The sequence below is a fragment of the Copadichromis virginalis genome, linkage group LG19 (genome assembly GCF_057382275.1).
Source record: "Copadichromis virginalis isolate Kocher_CV1m ecotype Utaka linkage group LG19, C_Virginalis_male_GT1.1, whole genome shotgun sequence".
NCBI lineage: Eukaryota > Metazoa > Chordata > Actinopteri > Cichliformes > Cichlidae > Copadichromis > Copadichromis virginalis.
In genome coordinates, this window is record NC_140636.1 from 32,607,396 (window position 1) to 32,627,653 (window position 20,258).

General features: G+C 38.2%; 1 protein-coding gene across 1 annotated transcript in view; it reads right to left on the minus strand.

Annotated features, from left to right (window-relative positions):
• prkcha (protein kinase C, eta, a) overlaps positions 1 to 18,223 on the minus strand; it is a 29,673-nt gene extending 11,450 nt beyond the window's left edge. Inside the window, exons 1-9 of the mRNA XM_085440827.1 lie at positions 17,646 to 18,223; positions 10,960 to 11,023; positions 7,593 to 7,740; positions 7,464 to 7,498; positions 7,267 to 7,349; positions 3,748 to 3,877; positions 3,523 to 3,656; positions 3,290 to 3,421; positions 1,969 to 2,142 (exon numbers count right to left, since the gene is read on the minus strand). Of these exons, the coding sequence (XP_085296953.1) occupies positions 1,969 to 2,142; positions 3,290 to 3,421; positions 3,523 to 3,656; positions 3,748 to 3,877; positions 7,267 to 7,349; positions 7,464 to 7,498; positions 7,593 to 7,740; positions 10,960 to 11,023; positions 17,646 to 17,996 (1,251 nt within the window). The 5' untranslated portion in view covers positions 17,997 to 18,223. The remainder of the gene's footprint in view (positions 1 to 1,968; positions 2,143 to 3,289; positions 3,422 to 3,522; positions 3,657 to 3,747; positions 3,878 to 7,266; positions 7,350 to 7,463; positions 7,499 to 7,592; positions 7,741 to 10,959; positions 11,024 to 17,645) is intronic.
• Positions 18,224 to 20,258: the final 2,035 nt, after the last annotated feature.

Genomic DNA, 20,258 nt, shown 5'->3' on the forward strand with positions numbered 1-20,258 from the left:
TATACGAGTCAAACTGACTTGTCAGGCCATCAGAGATCTGGCGTGACAATTTACTTTGCAATACTAAACCCCTCCATAGATAACTGCTCAAACATAAAAGCAAGAATGGACGTCACTTCCTGGATCAGCTCTTTAATTTGCCAATATAGTGGTTACTGGGATTTCCAAAGTTTTGCTATCCAAAGAGTTTCTCCATTCATCCTGGAACCTGACGAACATTAGTCTGACTGTCTATTACTACTAATTTCCTGGTTAGCACTTTAGATGACCTGTACACATGAACACAGCTCCACTTCTTAAACCCTCTGCTTCAGATTCAGGTTATGTTTAAAATATATATAATACATTAAAACTACAACAAAGCAGCCTTTTTATTAATACAGTACTTGAAGCATTCATGCCGGAGGTCAGCATGCCGACTGTCTGATCCCTGCTTGCAGGTAGGAGTCGTGGTTAGGGTTAGGTTCTTGTATCGGACTAACGAGGCTACTATGTAAACACGGCAACTTTTAAGCATACTCACATGAAATGAGCTACTAATCTCTTTTGTTTTTGCTTATCTGTAGAAACAAAAAATTATTACATCGAGATTTGTTGCGATTTAAATGCCATCCATCCATCCATTCATCCATCCAGTCGCTTCCGCTTATCCTTTTCAGGGTCGCGGGGGGTGCTGGAGCCTATCCCAGCTGTCATAGGGCGAGAGGCAGGGTACACCCTGGACAGTTCGCCAGTCTGTCGCAGGGCCAACACACAGGGACAGACAACCATTCGCACTCACATTCATTCGCACATTCACACCTAGTGACAATTTGGATTTTCCAATTAACCTATCCCCACAAGCTGCATGTCTTTGGACGGTGGGAGGAAGCCGGAGTACCCGGAGGGAACCCACGCAAACACGGGGAGAACATGCAAACTCCACACAGAAAGACCCCGGCCTGGTGGTGGAATTGAACTCAGGACCTTCTTGCTGTGCGGCAACAGTGCTAACCACCGTGCCACCGTGCTGGCCGATTTAAATGCCTTTTTTTAATATTTTAAACTTAATCTGAAGACTCCTCCAGGGCAATCAGTGTACCTACAAAGTGGGCCTTGAAAATGAAAAATATGCATATAGTTAGCAATGGAATATCATCTCTAAAAAACATTCTACATATTTTAGTTTGAATTATTGTGAAATGGAACTATATGCCATGCAGAAAGTGCCGCTAATTGTCCCTTGCAACGTGATTTTGTGGTATTAGTGTGAACTGAATGACTCTATTATCAAAATATAGAACAATTTTACACTTCTGGTATAATAAAAGGTGCTTTTAAGTATTTTGTCAGGAAACAAGTGACAGGCATTTAAATAAAACAAGGCGTTCTCGTGGAACAATAGCTGTTGCATTGTTTTGTCTGGGTTTGAAACTGTTTGCGCAGCAAGCTCACTTCGATCTCAATCAGTCGTGGTTCAACCAACCAAAGCAGATTAGAAATATCCCGTCTGAGCCAGAAAAACAGCTCTGTCAGTCAAGCATCATTCACTGGCTTGTGCCAGGAGTGAACAGACATAAGATTGGGGAACTGCTGCCACCTTCTGACCACATGATGCACTGGCATCTATGGAAACAGACCGATATTTTTCTATTTACATTTAGCACCAGAAACCAAAAGTAGGGTATGCCTGAGTGCCGTGACCCTTACTTGAACCAGTTCTGTGGATCATTTACTGGTAAGCAAAGCAGTAAAAATGAAAATAAGGTCATATGAGGCCACGACATTTCTAAAGCACTCATAAGGAAGATCTGTGCATGACACAGACATCATGAGCCAAAACATCCCCTTCTATTTTTCAGCAGAAATGTCATCATCATCACAATCTTCAGCCATTTAAGGCGGGGTGAAAGCTTCTCATGAGTGAAGAGGGCTAAAAGTCACAAATGAGTTTATGTGAAAGAAGTGTGCGGCCATGCTTTCACTGACCGGTGTCTGGAAGCAGCAGTACAGCTGTGTGAGGTACGGGTGACAGCGGGCCAGTGACAGCACCCTCTTCTCTGTCATGGTGCACTCGACGTCATCATCCTGCAAAATGATGTCCTTCTTCAACACCTTGACCGCGAAAACCCGATCTCTGCCATTTAGTCTCGCCAGCATCACCTGGAGAGTAACACAAACATAGTAACAGGAAAAGCCACGTGAGAAAGTGAATGATTTGCTTAACTGCTAATAAAATGTGCTAAACTTGACAGCGACAGGATTTAGGGTCCTTCCTGGAAACACCTGCTAATCATTTAGAGTGCTGGCAAGTAAACTTAAATTTAGTATTTGCTAAAAGTGTGTTTTTTGGCAGCAGTTTCCATTAGTTATCAATTGGACCGATGCGCTGTTTAGAAAGTCGCATTGTAATGATGCCTAAACGAACAGGACTTCCTTCCACAGTATTTCTGTTTAGGCTTTACAAAAGGTTTTGCAGTAATCTGCAGAGCAGCCATTCTGATATTGTCTTGTGAGATATCTTAAATTCACATAAAAACTCCAAAAATTATGGTACTTGTGCTACATTGATCTTCAAAAACAAATCAGCCAAAAACATTTTCCCACTGGCATCGTGGACTGTCCAAGCTTAAGGGACACAGTGAGGTTCTTCTTGTGTCAGGGTTAATAGATTCCCTTTATTAATTCCTGCAGGGACATTAATTCTCTGCTTTTTATCTACTTTACCATCCTTGATATTATGAGCAGTGGGCAGCAATCGTGCATTGCCCGGAGTAAGTCTGTGCATCGGTCAGAGGAACAGTAACGAGACATTTGCAATGGCGAGATAAACTGGAGGACGAAGCCAGCACAAGCATGCTAAAACCGACCCAGAAGGGTTTTGGCCTTCTGTGTGGGTTTTGATGAGGAAACAATGCTAACCACAAACCACCATGTTGCAGTTGGCTCTTTAAACCATCTCTATTTGCAAATTTTGGACTCATAATTGAAGCTTTTAACCTCTTTAAGTGACCGTTTTGAGGCCTCAGTTGTTAATGTGGGGGAGGCATTTCAACAACACACACTCTTCAAGCATTTTTTTGAATCTCTTTAGCCACTGGTGAAAGGGTTTGCTCACTTTTCAATATATGGAGATCAAAATTCAGTGTTTTTTAATGCCAGTTGTATATTTTTGTGGTCATGTAAATGTTTTATTAGTCAAACGTTAGAATTAAGCTGCTCTAATCCATTTTTGTCCAGTATGAGCCAATGCTCATCATTACACTAAGTGCACAGAGTACTTCCTATAATCTTATTATCTCATTCCTACCTTGCCAAAGCTGCCCTTGCCCAGCACTTGAAGGAACGTGAAGTCTGAAATTCCTAGCCGTGGCAACTGCTGCTGAGTTTCCGTACAATCCCTCCCCTCAGATGGAGTCCTCGTCTGTTCTGCGTTTTTCACCTGTCAATGCAAAGAGAAAAAGACATTTCTCTGATTACACTCACGTTTGTGATTAGGATTTAGAACTGTTCCGTTATTCTGGAAAACTCAGACGTTTGTACCACTGATTTCCGTTTGGCAAGTCCTTCTGCCTGCAGACCCATCTCAGCGAGCTTGTTGGCCAGTTCCACACTGTTGACCCCACAGTTGGGAGCAACGTTGCATTTGCAACGGATGTGGACGTTCATTTTGCAGACTGAAGAGAGAAATCACAGAAACGGTGACTCTATATGAAAGACAACTTTTGGATGCAGATATTGAGACATGAATGCTGATGCGAGTCTTACTTTTACAGTGCAGCCCCTGTCTGACAATCCCCCACAGCAGCGAGCCACAGTGGTCACAGAAGGTGGGCGACTTGTAGTTATGCATGTTGAACTTGTGAGGGATGTTGATGCTGAAACCTTGATTTATAGGCTGCAGAAAGAGAGCACACGGTAATTACGAGATGTAAAACTGCTTTGCAACAGCATCGTCCACAATGCATTTTCAGTTCAACTCAGTTTTATTTGCACAGGCCAACATCACATGTAGAAGTTCAAAGGGCTTCGCAGGTATAAAAACACATGAGAAATAAAGTCACTTACATATTAAAACATTTAAACAAACAAGCAACCCATCAGAATACACATTTACACACATATATAAAACCACAAACGCAGACATACAAATAACAAAAGGAAAATTAAATCGTAAATAAAATCCTGTGAAACAAACAATCTTGGAAGTAATAGAACCAGAAGACCAATATGTTGATGAATAATGATGCCTATCTTCTGTATCTACCAGATTACGTGAGGCTCTACAGTCGAATTATAGCACTAGTTTAGTGCTAGATTAAAAGAGATGTATTTTTTTGTGTTTCTTCAAATCATCTGTAGAGTTTGCTTCCCTATTTTTTTGAGGTAGGTTGTTCCCAAACTTTCCCTACTCAATAGCTCTTCTAAATGTTGGGATGGGTGTTGTTTTCTAGAAACTCAATGTGCTGGATTTCTAGAAATTAGTGGAATTTACTTAAAACTAGTGCAAGTGTCAGGCAATTTTCAGACATGTACCAGGTGGATCTAGTGAGCCATATTTGTTTTTTTGTTTTTTTAAGAAAACAAAACAAAACCCCACACTCTATTTTAAACGTAGAGCAGCAATACTAAATGCTCTTTTGGATCTTTCCACAATTTCGTATATATTATTATACAGAGCTATAGTAAGAAATTGAACCTGTTTATAGACTTTTAAGACTAGACATTGTAAAATATTTGATCATCTTATGACATAGCAGTTTTTTTAATTTATACTTGAATTGCAAATATAAGTGGTTATTTTTATTGGAAGCGTTATTAATGCTAAAATAAATTTAGTAATTCAATATTTGTGATTTATTTAAGTTTGATTAAATTAAGTGTAATAAAAATGAGTAGTTATAATTGCAGTTGTTACTTTTTGTTATGCAGTTACAATTTCTATGTCAATATATTGTTTTTACTGTTTCGGTTTTCCTACAAACATGGAAAATGTCAGGACATTGTCTCAAAGATGTACTCATGTTTGTGGAGCTGTCTACTTGCCTCTTTTATATAAGTGCCATGCTCTAGGACAGCACCTGTAGTAGGATGTGCACACATGCTCAGTTCAGAGAATTCAATTTTATCTTTGTAGAAAAGTTTAAATGTTTAGTCACATGATCTTATTGCAGGTACTGGGAAGCAAGTTGCTTGTGTCTACTCAGGGCTGTACTTTGCTATGTTTGTTACATTTATGGAAACTGCCAATGTGCATCAATAAAAATGTTCATACACTAATGTTCCTTTAAATGTATGAGGAACTGGTATGTTACTATGTTAACTTCACTGACATTGATCTGCAACATAAAAACATCCTACAAGTAAAAAAAGGCCTGTAATACGCTCCAATAACACTCGAGGGTTGAAATTTTGAATTTCTACGTATTTTAATGAGTCCTATAAAGGGGAAAGAAGTTTTATTTTAAAATCAGTTCTGTGAGATAATGGAAGTCATTGTAAGTCTGCTAAGAAACTGTAATGATGTGTTCTGTTATTTGTTTTAGTTAATAACTTCACAGTCAAGTTTCAAGTAAGCTGCAGCCTTCTCGCAATCTTTTTGGGAAGTCCAACAAAAAGAGCATTGCAGCAAAAGACAAAACAAAAAAAACAACCAATACCTGTGCAATACCTTTTAGACATATGATATTTAGTAAAAAGCTGTTATCACTTAAAGGTAGTGCGATTTGGAAAAATATTCCAGCTGTAATAAGAGAATACATTTAAAACTCATCTCAAATGATGGCTAAAAAGGAACCAGACCTGTGACCATTCATTTTATACTAATGTGTGTTATCTTTAATGCCGTATGTGTTTATATTTATTTGTTGTTCTGTGTTTTCTTATTGTACTGTGGATTTCATGTATTTGTTGTCTGGACTATATTGTTGTACGCTGTCTGATGGTGTTTTAATTTTCTTTGTTATTTATCTTTTGTCTGCCCTGTCAGGGACTAGAGCTAGAAAACTGTTTAAGGTTCATTCTTGCACATTTGCGTGATAAGTTGATTAATCTGCACTGTCCCTTTTGAATAAATACATTCAAAATTCAAACTCGTCCGCAGGAAATGAATGCATGAAGAAGTTTTTTAGAATCATGGTGAGTCTGGTACTGTCAGACACATCTTCCTGAAATGGAAGAAGTTTAAAGCTTGCATCACAGTAATGATCATAAGACTTAACTTTTGGTTTTATTCTGTCGGCTCCTAATTTGCAAATGAGCAGATCATATTTTATTTTAGGACTAAGCAAAATTTTTATCTTTAATTTTTTTTAAATTGCAGTCATCCATTTGTTAAAGTCAGCCACCCACATTGGTGAATGAGTTCAGTACACTGTCACCTGGCTCCACAGAAATACGCTGTCTAGCATCTGTGTAACTACAGTAACAAAAATTTATGCTGTCTAATAATGTTTCCATGCATGTAAAGAAAAAAAGTAATGGACCCAGACAGCTACCCTGTGGAGCTCCAAAGAAGAAAATGTGCAAGCACCTTCCATGAAAAGAATTTCATCTGTTTTGACAATATGCCTCATACTTATGTTTAATTTCTTAAAAAACAAACAAACAAAAAACTCAATCAATTACTCTCTGTCACTTATGATCAAATAAGACTTTTAAAGGAACATAGCATAAAAGAGACAATAAGTCTAAAGGAATTATATAATGATGATTATACTATATTTACAAAATTTGTAAATGGTGTATTAAAAATAAACATGCTTAGCGTATAAATTTTTATTATCCTGTCAGATTTTAGGGAAGAGAAACTTGTAATATTCAGCAAAATATAACAAAACTAAGGGACTCTCCACCATTTGACCTTAGAACTGAAGAAGCGTCTCGGATGAGAGGTGAAACGTCTTCAAGCAACTTAAAGAAGTCCAGACGCTTTTCTTTGCAAGCTCCTTTGAATAACAAAACTAAGCTACATAGTTGCGTTCAAACTGCTAAAACTGTCATGGATGTATTTATAGAAGCATAAAAATTTATAGTGTTCATATGTGGAAAATAATAGTGTAGTACAGTGTTCTGCCTCAGTGACCAGTCTAGACAGAATATAGAAACAGGAAACAGCCTACTGATCACTGCAGGTGTTAATCAGATGCGTGTGTGGATGTGTGTGTAGGAGGGGGAGGGTGCTTTTTTTTGACATTCTGTATTTAAACAAAAAAAAAAAAAAATCTGTAAAGAGAACAATTATTTAGAAGTAAACATGCTGATTAGAGTGTATTAATGTGTCGTTACCTGTTCTTTTGCTGTTTTCTTCATGCGTGGACAGACAGTGACGACCTGCTGGTGGCATCGTTTGTGCACCACACAGGTACACACTGAAAAACAAAAAAAAAGACAAGACAACGAGTCAATGGCGGACTCATAACAAACACAGGTGTGTTTAGGCAACTGTGGTAAAAGGCAGAAAGAGAAAAATAAGTTCTGCTTACCTTGACACTGGTAACCCTGCTTTCCAAAAACACCCCTATTAACATAAAAGAGAACACATTTAGATCCAGTTTACATTCTACACAGAGATGCGCTGCCAGCACTGAATCACCCATGCGTGACTTTCTCACCAGATGAACTCTTTGCAGTGAAAACAGAAGGTGGGCTGACGGAGGAAAGTGGACATAAACTTGTGCCCATTAACCTGGTGTATCCTTCGCCTCACGGCTCCCTGCCGCTTCCTTGTAAACTGCTTGAAATTCTTCACTACGGCCTCATCTGGCAACAAGACAAGAACATAAGTTTGTAACATAAAAAGCACAGAAGAAGTGCGTGAACTCTTAGAATGGATTTATCACATTATGGGATTTCTTTAAAGTGGATATAAAGTCTTTATTTATACTTGAATGTGAAATATGAATTATTAAAATCTGTGTTTCTGCTCAACTCTTAGGATATTTCAGCTCAACATCACTGTTTTGCATTAATTCAACAGTTTGTGATTTTTCTGGTTCTTTTAGATTTGAAGTTTGATGACGTATTATTTAACTGTATCTGACAGTTACATGTGATGGTGCTGCATTACAGTCTGTGTGGTTGCGTGATTTTAGCGAGGGGGTGTCTGGGTTACTTCTTTGGTTCATTTTGACAGCTTTCATCAGGATATTTCTGGGCACCGCAGGGAGCCACTCTCACATAAAAATGTCCTCTACACACCCACTACAGTGTATGGACAAGCAAGAAAAAGGTGGAACGATTAGCATTTAAAAGCAGACACTGTTATCTCTCACAGTTCTAGGACTACTCCCAGGGACTGTAAAAAAACAACTTTTTTATTTTTAGGATGAATTATTGTCAATCCTCTTATCTTTCAATCAACTGATGAACTGTCTCACAAATGACGTAAAAAATTGCCATCGTTGTTTCCATGAACTGCAAGATGGCATCTATGATATATTAGTTTTGCCCAACCAGCAGAACAAAAGTAAGACAGACAACCAACAAGCAAAAAAAACAAAAAGAAAAAGAACCAAGCCCTGAATTATCAACCTGACAAGCTGGAACAAATAAATGTCTGGCATTTCTGAATGATTTTTAGAATACAAAACAACAGTCTGATATTACTTATTTGTAACCATTTAAGCCAACGTAACAGACAGACACTGCCTACACAAAAAAAAAGTCTAACAGAGAATTTTCCATAACTAAAAATAAAAACTCCTGACACTATTAAAACATGACTTCTTTCCCATATCACATAACCCTAGCATGATTCACAATATATTTTATTTTTATTAAATAAATTAATTCAGTCATCTGTCAAAGATCAAACAAGACTTTGAAAGGAAGGCAGAATAAAAGAGACAAAGAGTCTAGAGTTGTCATATTGTAATTTATGTTGTGAACATCTACACTGTAACTGTGTGTTTAGACCTAAGTAATGAAAGTCAGTAAAGAAATCTGCAAAACCACACAAGCATTACACATGCATTACGGAAACCTTTTTGCTGAGCCCACACCCCACCCCTGCAAACAACACATAGATGTAGTGTGGTTATTGTATGAAAAGGGGGCGTTCATTTCAGACTAAGAGCCTCTACATATACTGCAAAGCCCAATATACACACTACACATATTTAGTCCAACATATATTTTGCTTCAGGTGGTAGTGCGCTCCACGGGCGACAGGTATTTCTTGAAAATACACAACATCTTAATTTAGATTTATGCATTTGATGTGGTGTTTGTTGCTATTCATTGTGCTCTTGGCTACTCTGTTACGGTCTTGTCATTGAATATATATCTATACATCAAGAAAGAGACTCTGTGGAGCAATGCTTCAGATCACTGAGGTTTGTGGGTATTTGTTCATGCACAGCTCTCATGGTCCTGGCACAACATTTCAATCAGGTTGAAGTCTGGAATTCAATTGGGCCATTGCAGCTCCTTAATTCTTTTCTTTTTTCAGCCATTCTGTTGTAGATTTGCTGGTTAGGTTAATCATAACGTCCTAAACCTAACCATTCACCCACTTTTTCAAATAAAATAGTTTACAAAGGAGTTCGGGGTTGAATCAGTAACTGCAGATTGCCCAGGTTCCCATAGTTGCAAAACAAGCCAAAATCATCACTCCTCCAATGTGCTAGATAGTTGTTGTGAGGTGTTTGTGCTGACAGATTGTGTTTTGTTGCTAAGTTGTTCGGCCTTGCACAGCTCTACTGTACATTATATCCACACATCTCCACTTTGGTCTTGTCTGTCCAAAGGACATAGTTCCTGAAGTCTCCTGGTTTGCTCAGATGCCCCTTTGTAAACCTAAGATGAGCTGCTATACTCTTTGTTAGAGGGAAGAGGCTTTCACCTGGCATTCCTTCCAAACACATCATTCTTGTTCAGTCTTTTTCTAACTTTGCTGTTATAAACTTTAACACTTAACATGCTGACTGAGGTCTGTAAAGTCTGAGATGTATTTCTGGGGGTTTTTTGCAGTTTTTCTGAGCATTGGACAGTCAGGGTGAATTTTGCTGAGCTGTCCACTCCTGGAAGGATTTTGGCATTATTTCAGCACACACCTGAATACTCCACAGAAGCAAACTTCCAAAAAAATCTGCTTTTATAAAGCTGGTCATACTTGCTGGTGATCAGTTAATCAAGTCAATTTAATGAGCGGCACTTGGCTGCTACCCTAGTCATTTCTATGGAAGCAGTAAAGGTGCACTTTGTTTTCACACAACTTTAAGCATTTCTGTTTGCTTTTCCTGTGTTTTCTTGACTGTAGGCTCTTGTTTCTGAGAATTAATTAATTGGGAACTTGTGTGAGGTGGCATAGATTTGCCAATGATGTACAGTCTCAGTGTAAAAAAAAAAAAAAAAAAAAAAAGATTTCAACCACACTGACCTACCCTATCACAAAATATCATCTTGATATGTAGAACTGGATGTTTTGTGGCTATCTGCATCCTCCTTGAGGTCAATCGCATTAATGATGCGAAAGCTTTTGATTCAGCTGTTTTGGACGTGGATTATGTCCACAAGGGAAGAACATGAGAGGAAGAACATTAGGAGAACCTTTTTTAGACCTACATGAGAAAACTGACAGGAACAACAGAGAATGTAGCCCAGTGTTGTTTTTAATCAACTTCTGCTTTAACAGTCCTGCACCATCACTTCCCACTCATCTCATTTAAATGGCCTTGTCTCATTGGTGAAAGAGTTTGTACTTAAGTTAGCGCCTTGATGTCGACATCTAAAAAAGGCAAACATTTTTCACATTCACGTGCATGCGCACGCACCTATCAGAGCCTTTGCATTGACAGACATTGGTATTTAATGAGTCAGATAATCATTATTCATAAGGGCAAGTGGAGTTTCACAGTAGAATAAAGGTGAAGGTAACACAGTGGAATTGTTTAAATAGCTGGCATTGTTATGTTGCTCTTGGAGGGTGTTGACATGTAGGCACGAGGAGAACAACTAGACTGTGCGTTGCATACATACCATCTACAAAAGATCCGGTGAGTGTGATGTGAACATACACCTTGCCCTCTGGTTCCAAGTCCATCTGCAGATTCAAAGACATGACACGAAATGATTTCACTACACCCAGACAGTAAAACTGAAACACACATCTGCCACAGTGAAACACGGTTCTAAAGTATCTGGCTAGAAGCAGAGATATCCAAACCAAACTAGCTTAACCAAACTAGCTTACTAATATTACACAAATAACAAATCAGCCATTTATATACACTTAGATTGTTCAATCTCAGATCACCACATTTTTAGAAGATTTTTGCTCAGTGACCTTTGATTTAGCTGAATTTTTTATGCTTTTGGTCATATATAATAAACAAATATGACCAAAACTGTGACTTCTTCCCTCTTCTTCTTCTTCTTTTTTTTTTAAAAAAAAAAGCCCGTCCACCCGCTTTCAGGCCTTTTTTTCCTGCCTTGAAATCCGAAGCAAAACATGTATACCTTAAAACACCTTTAAAGAGCCTCTCTCAACATAAAAATGAATCAGGGTGTGTAATTTGGCACAGATACATCAAAATGACCGAGTATTGGCTAGTTACAATATGGGGAAAAAAGTGAGAAGTCCTTAAAGTGTCATGTTTGAAGAAAAATAACTTTAAATAATTCAATAAAGAAATTACATTTCAGAACACAACTAGTATAAATTTTGTATGTAAATGTAAACAGTATTCTACACGAACGGAAAAATAAAACATGTAGAACAGTTTTTAATTTGAAATTCGTAACTATTTACATCACATTCATCTTCTGTGCTGGATTGAGCAAATATGACATTATGGCAAAAAAAAAGACCCTAAAATATCAGCGAATATGCATACCGTTCATTTCCATGACCCATGGAAGAGTCTTATAATTCAGGTAGAGTGTAAAATATAATGAGACTAGGGCACCGGTTTAGCTCAGCGGGTAAGCAGGCAACCACATGCCGCCTGGCTCGAGGCCGACCTGCAGCCCTTTGCTGTGTGCCTTTTCCGATTTCCTGCCTGTCTTCACTTACCAAGGCAAGATATATATATATATATACATACACACATGTGTGTATGTATGCATGTATGCACGCACGCACACACACACACACACACACACAGAGTTGTACTGATGTACAGTTTTTCATACATACAAATAAATAATATGAATTTATGTGAGTAATGTCATACGAGACCCTATCCCTAATCCCACGACTGCTACAGGCAAGCAGGGACCAGGATCAGATTTTAATATAAGAAATGTTACAGTGTTGCATTTATAATGCCTCTTAGTATATTCAAAATTTTACCTCTTATATTTCATAATTTTTGCAATATTTATGTCCAAACATTACCTTATATTTCAAAGTGTAGGAAAAATACATTACCTCACACGTATACAAAATGTTATAAAACTTGTATAGAAAAATATTAGAGTTTTAGAAACAGCTGTTAGATCAAAGAATGTTTGGATTTAAATAGCATTGAAAATAGAGCTCGAGTCCTTCGGGTGTACTATCCCAGACTCACAACTATGGCACGACATTTTTGTGTCATTCTTCAGAGTGTACATACTGTCGCAGGAATCTGGACAATGGGACTGAAAGACTACAAAGCAGGCCTGACAGGTCTTACATGTCAGGCTACTTACAGTGAGAGTGGTGCCAAGCTATTTAACCATAATTAACAGCATCACCATCTGCATATATAAGTTGGCCTCTTTAAAGCTGGACAGAGATGAGCAGACAGAAAGAGATACTTCCTTCCTGCAGAAACCACTGGATGGAAATTTTTATGTCACCGTATGGTCGAGCAAAGCTCTATTTATACACATAAGCCCTTCCTGGAAAATACTGACAGCAAACCAGACGATGACACGGAGTATAAATATATAGTAAGCTCTGAAAAAAATGACTTGGTGTAAAAGTTTAAAATGAAAAAAGAAAAAGATAATTTCAGTTAAGAAGTGAAGAAACCTCAATTTTCTTTTCAGTTGCCGCTCATATCCTGTCTCAATCTACAGTCTAGACGACAGGTTTGACTTGTCCACTGTGAGAACTTCCTCTGTGTGTGTGTTTGTGTTATGTTATCTTTGCCTTTTTGACTGCGGCTTAGTTTAAGTGAATAAATAAATAATAATAATAATAATAATAATAATAAAAATCAACAATACATTAAGAGGTTAGAATTTGTTTCCTTCTCACTGAGTGACAGAGCTCAATTGGGCAGATGGGCAGATTAAAGGAGGTGTCCATATTGTTTATCTTTATACAAACACATAAAGAACTGTGGTGCTACAGAAAATTCAATCTGTGATAACAAGGTTTTGGTTTGACTTTTGCATCTATTTCAGGACATGCAGACATTTCTACTTACTTTAGAAAGGGAACCATTGCAAGCTGTGCAAGTGCACATTTTTTATACAGACCTTAAAGTAATCTCATAACTGTGGGTAAAGGTAAAGGACAGCAAGACGCTGTAGTTAAAAAGCAGAACACTGAATGCTACATCATAGAGAGGGAAGTTTCTTTTTCTTTTTTTGTAAACGGGAGGAGGGTAGGGTCCCTTTTTCAGCCAAGCGAGCAGCACAATAATCAGTGGTGGAAAATGTTGAGGGGCCACATTTAACCCACTTTTAGTTTCATAGCTTGTAACCCTCAAAAACCACTGCATGAACACATCCACAAGTACTTCAAGACTGATTAGAGCAAACACATAAAATAAACAGCAGCTAAACAACCGAATAATAAGCAAAAGACATCACAAAGTAGTGCTGGGTACTGTCAGCAGGTGGGAGTCAAAGGAGCTGGGCTTGTGTGTGTGTGTAAATGCCATGTTAAATGTCTCTGAACGCCTTTGGGTTAAATGGAGGAGTTGAGTAACTTCCTGAAGAATTCTGCTTAAGCTGTGCTTTGAGTCCAGTAAAAGCCAGAAGAAAAGACACGAAGAGTTTTGTGGAGGTTTCTTTCCTGGACACAAGAAGGTGTGAAAAGAAGAGACAGAGAAAAAAAGGCAACACAGAAAGAAGAGCATTTGAACACAAGCCAACTGAGACTAACTATTTTAGCAGTAAGAGAGAGAGCTGATCAGCTGCCTGGTGAGAAGACTGATAAACAGCAGTGTGGGCGTGTGGAGGCTTGCGCCTCATGTGAAACAAACCAGCCCAGCACTTCTGCACAACAAAGCCCTTAAAGCCTTCACAGTTCAGATCTAGCGGATAACGGCTTAGAATTTGTGTCTTGAAGTGAGAAAGTCAGCTGCACTAACCAGCCACTTCTTCTAAAACTGCAGACCAAGCTCCACTTTCATACCACTTCCCCTACACTTCTGGGGTCTTGGTGTAAATGTGTGCAAAAGCAGTCTTGAAAGTCATGCTTCTCTCTACAAATGCGACTCTCAGGGGACTTTAAAGTGCTGATTCTTGCCAATAAATACATGCACTGCTCATGAAAATCAGTTAATTACCTTATTAGTAATTCTGTGTGTATATATATATATATATATACATACATATATATACATACATATATATACACATATATATACATACATATATATACACATATATATACACACACACACACATATATATACACACACACACACATATATATATATATATATATATATATATATATATATATATATATATATATATATATATATATATATATATATATATATATATATAAATAATTAACCTCTGTGCTATGTGCAAGGGCAGAGCTGTTTCCAAATGTGAGATAGAGAACTACTGAAGGTTATAGCACTATTGCATTATATTGCAATTTGCATATTATTGCTGATTGATACAAAACCGCCACATTAAATGGACTCTATGAGGCATTTGTTTCTAATGTGCTATGACGTAATGAGAAAGTGAGGAGACAGCGTAAGGGCCATGCTCAGGTTACATTCACACCTGCAGTGGCTTCTAGTCCTGAAGGGATGAGAGTAAGTCTGAACAGGGAAACTCCAGTTTCAAGAAGCACTTTTTTGTGTTTCAGTGTAAATAAGAGTGAAACCACTGTGGTACTTCACATAAGGCTTTAATTTAAGCTTCATGAGGTCATTTTTTCCACTGAAAACTGTGCATATATGGTATTATAGCAACAAAATTTTGGACAAAGTTTCTTTTACGCCTCAATCGACAAAGTTTTGTGAACTGTGAAACTCTGTAAACGGCTGAGAGCAGACGTGTGGAAGTTATAAAAATACATGTCTCTAGAGGCAGCTCGTGCAGGCCTGGGTACTTCTCTGTATTTGCTTGTGAGTTAGCAGGTCTTATAAGTAAAATTAACACCTCCCCACTGCAGTTGCATGTGTGGTTTGTGACCATGGTTGCTGCCAATAACAATTCTAAGGCAGTGTATGAGCAACATTTATGACAGAGGTTCTTGACCCAACACTTTATGTTGAAAATGAGTTAATAAATCTTGGACTCTGTTTAAACCTCTTCCTCCTGTAGAAGCAGGGAGGACCTCAGTGCAGATGGGATGGTGTTATTGTTTTCAGGCACAAAAAGAGGGAAAATTAGTCACACACTGAGGCGTGTAGGGAACAGCGCCCTGAGCTTAATAACAGGCTTTGCCTTCTAAACCTGCTCTAAAACGCTGTTCATAAAGTATTAAAGCTCTGATGTGAAGTTAAAATAGCGCCTAATGTGAATGTGACTTTAGAGGTTAACTTTTTTTTTTTTACTATAAATCAACCTGGAACTACATTTTTAATCAGTCTTATAGCGTTGTCTTAAAATTGCTTAGGTATGGATAGAAGAAATTAATAATTTAAGCAGGATTAGAAAATATAGGATGATTTTTTTCATCATAAGGTCCATATTTTGATTCCGGGACTTTAAATTCAGAAAAGTTACCCTTGTAAAGTAAAACAAAACAAAAAAAAACTGACTTAAAGCACACTTGTCTGATTGGCCAGCGTTGAGAAAGCCTGCTGAGGAGAAGCACCGCGTGCCTGTGAGCAACACTTGTTTATTTTTGCATTTGTTCACTGGTTTGTTTGTTCTTGATTAAAACTTGAATCTCAACTTAACTTGCTTATTTTGGAACCTTAATCTAACCAGGAATAAGCGCATGAACAACATGTGTAACATGTGACTGATCTGTAAATATTAATGCCCTTTGCATTGTTTGTTTTCTCGTGTTCGGTCAATTAAGTCTTTCAGTCACAAGCTGCAAAAAACATATGTACAGCTTTTTTCCTGTGCATGCTTCAGTTAATTGGCATACAATGCATGACTGACATGGGAAAGGTCTGCTGTCAGGAACAACCAAAGCTAACAAAGCTAGCATGGTATTTGCTGACAAGAGTAAATTAAGTGTCAGTAAGACTTCTGAAGAACACTGTTTTACTGAAATGTTTACATATATATTGGCAGCAAGACGACTTTAGTTTGGCTTCGTAGGCCTGAAGATGACTATAAAGAAATCTCTGTAACATTTTTGTTGCCGAAAGTAAAAATTTAGCATTCCCAGTACAGGTGGGTCAATAAAATTACAATACTTTTTTTTTTGCCATGCAATTACAGACACACTGGGGGGTGTTACTCAAATGAATGAGGGTAAAATGCACAGAAGCTTTAGTAAAGATGGTGAACATCCAGCTGAGAATTCACTGAACTAATCAGTTATACACTAATGTGACACCGCAGTGTACGTACTGCATATAAAATTCCAGCTTTTCACCCTTTAAAAAAAATTATCCTTCAGTTACACAGAATACTGTATTCAAATGTTATTGTGGGCAATGTATCAAAATAATATCACACTAGCTTCTGAGATACTCTTTGAGTAATTCAAAGCTGTCTGTATAATGCATTTTTAACATAGTTAAAGCCTTGTTTAACATGAATATGCAATTTAAATTGCATATATATCTGACAAAAAATAAGAATAAAAGTATATGTTCCCATTAAGCCATCCATAGGTTTGTAAACAGTAGGCCCATTTCACATTACCAACTAAAAGTGGATCAGTGATAAATTTCTTTAAGAGCTTTTGACACTAAAGTTTCTGTATTATAAAGAATTGTAAAAGTCTCTTCCTTTGCATTATTTCTCATACATATACTACAATAAAGCTACATGAGATGGGACAGGCAGAAACTTTGGGTCAGTTACTGCTCCAGCAAACAGGAACTGGTTCATGTCTGGGTATGTGGCAGCTGTAAGTGATGTGAGTGATCATGCTGGAAATACTAAGTATTGTTGGTATTGGACCTTCAGGTATATTGATTCTGGCTGTTATTTAATTTTCCAAGGCAATGTATGATGGCAGGAAATGCCATCATACTGTCATTGGATCTGAGGCGTTTTTGGCTCCGGGTTGAACCAATAAACTCTGCTTGGAGGTGTGTGTACTTTAATAATAAAAACATTTTATTTTTCTTATTATTATTATTATTATTATTATTATTATTATTATTATTATTATTATTAGGCACTGTTCTCAGTACGAGACCACAGGCCTGCTCTCATATTGTGAGGTGTATGTAGTGGTGTGTGGCCAGCTGCACATCTGTGCCCCAGGGCATCCTGACAGACGAATCCACCCATGTTTATGGTTAAAGGATGGTCTAAATTTAAATGGAAGAAATAACACTTAAACAGCCATTAAATGACAGTTTCACTTAAACAAAAAAAAACAAGGGAACCCTAAAACTTACCCATCCCTCAAAAGTCTCCCCTGTGTTGGAAGTTTCGATGAGGTCCTCGAACTGAATGGTGCAGTTGGCCACAAAGTCATCATATCCGATTGGAGTGTCGTGGAAAACAGCCAGCTCGATCTGTTTGCCGTCGTTCACGTTGAGGCAGAACTCCTCGTTGTACGTGGGCATGTTGGTTTTCTGCTTGGTGTGAGTCTGCCCAATTTTGTAGTCGTCCACCTTCACCACAATATAGGGGTCCATGGCTGGAGGAGCCTTGTTGAAGATGACAGAGTGGCGGAGGGAGAAGGTAGTCGGTTTCAGATCCACCGCCTCGCCGATCCGGAGCTTTAGATACCCGTTAAACTTCATGTTTACTAAGCTTATATATGCGCTAAGTTAAAAAGACAGCAGGCAAATTAAAAATAATATTTTAAAAACAATATGGAGAAAAAGTCATTCACGCTCACTTCAGGTCAACAACGACCAAATCTGTTCACAGTTCTTGGTGTCAGCTCATCCTGACCTAAAAGTTTTTGTGCTGACCGTCTGTGCAGCGCGTTTACTGTGAGCGCAAAAAGCTGCAGCCAGTATGGGTGCGAACCTGCTTCAAATGCTTTCAGTAAATAGGAAGCGACAGCATGCTGGGGAGGAGGCACAAGTTCCGCATAACATTTGACACACACACACACACACACACACACACACATCAGCAAACCTCTCAACCTGTCACTGTCGGGTTGGTGTGTCACGTGGTTGTATTGTAGTTCTTTGTGTAGAAAAAAATGGAGTCTGGTACTATATAGACCATGATGCAACACTCTGTTTGTGTAAGGTGCTGTGGTGCTTCACCTGTCCTTCACTCTGTGATGAAATATCGCCCCTTTGGCTCTTATCGTGCACTACAGAGTCCGAGTTTCTCATTTATAACTTCAAGGGCTTTATCAGGCTTTAAAAAGATTTAAAAGAGATTTTTTCTTTGTCAGACTTGACTGGCTACTTTTTACATGCAGTTGTCATAGCTCGTGTAACAGCTGCTTAAGTATACTTTAATCTAAAGCTTGCTAAAACCATAAAGAGTAGGCTTGATTAGTTCTGATCAGAACCAGCACAGATAAGCTGACCACAGGCTGTCAACAAAGAAAATCTACCCTCGCATCAGAGCTCCCGACAACAGCTTAGCCTTGCACTTCTGCAGAAGTGGAAAAAAAAAATACAACAAATGAAAAAAATCTGTTTCTAAATTAAAGAAAAACAATGCAAATAACTAATAAATAAAGAACTGGATGTACTTTTACACAGTGTATTGATAGTTTTATGTTTGCAGTTTGCTCTTCATCCAGTAGATGGCCATGAAAGATCAGTAAATACAATGAAACACCCTGAAACGAACATGAGACGTGACACATAAGTAAGTATGCAAAGCTCTACTTTTTGTCTTTATATTTAGAGCCTTAATGGATTTTATCAGGACACACCAAGTAAAAATCAATCAAACAGACCAGTTTGGAACGAGACTTGATATTTATTATTTAGTGTATTGTTGGACGTTATGATGAGAAATATTTCAAAAATCTAATGTAATTTAAACCAAACAAGCAAGCAGGAAGTATCGTGCTTCCAGTTAGAGCCATAGTGACGTATTTTCATGCAGTTTGGCGTCTGTGCACCACCGCAGGGGATCTGAAATCAAAGACTGAAGATCTGATTGAAGTGCAGACTTTCAGCTTTAATTGACTGTTTAAGAATTGCAGATATTTTTTTACATAGAGCCTGTCATTCTCAGAAGCTCAAAATTAATTAGACAAACTAACATAATTTTATACATAAGGCTCTTTCCCCCCTCTTTATTTATAGAGTTTTTACATGCAGTTTGACATATCAGGCCTAATAAAACAAGTACCAAACGATACAAAGACATACCTCAATACATTCAGGCCATTACAATTTGGATGATTTTTGAGAACTACTGAACAGCATATAACCAATCCCCATCCCAAGCTCCATAAGGATCATTTTTAATATTTCATGACTCCATGACGTCTAGAACCCATCACCAAATGCTGTGTTTCGTCTCCTGAGATGCTATGTCAGCCAAACCGAGTTGCTGCTGGTTTGTGGGTATTTTGGTCTCCAGTTGACTAAAACGCACGCTCTATTAGCCAGAGATCATGTGACCGAATTGACTCACTTCTTTCATTTCATGAGAAACTCTTGGGTGCTTCTGCAGTATGCTTTGGGTCATTATCCATTTGCACCATGAATTGCTGTCCAGTCAGTTTGCAGCATTTGACTGAACCTGAGCACACCTCACAGTTCATTTTGATACTTCTATCAGCAGCCACAGTGGGACCTGCTTCCACTGGCAGCCATACATACCCATGCCCTAACACTGCCCCCACCATCACAGACGGCATGTGTAGCAAGCACCCGACAGACACAGTGTTTGACGTGTTTTTGCATTTCTTTATTTCGCTTGTTTAGCAGTTCGCTGTGACTAAGGCACTCGAGCAAGGAGTCAGCTCCTTCTGTAGCTCCTCCACTGCACACACACCCCGTCAGTCTCTGCCATCACTCTATATAGGGAGAGAGAGTCATCAGTCACAGCACACACACCTGTCCCCACCCCTCCAC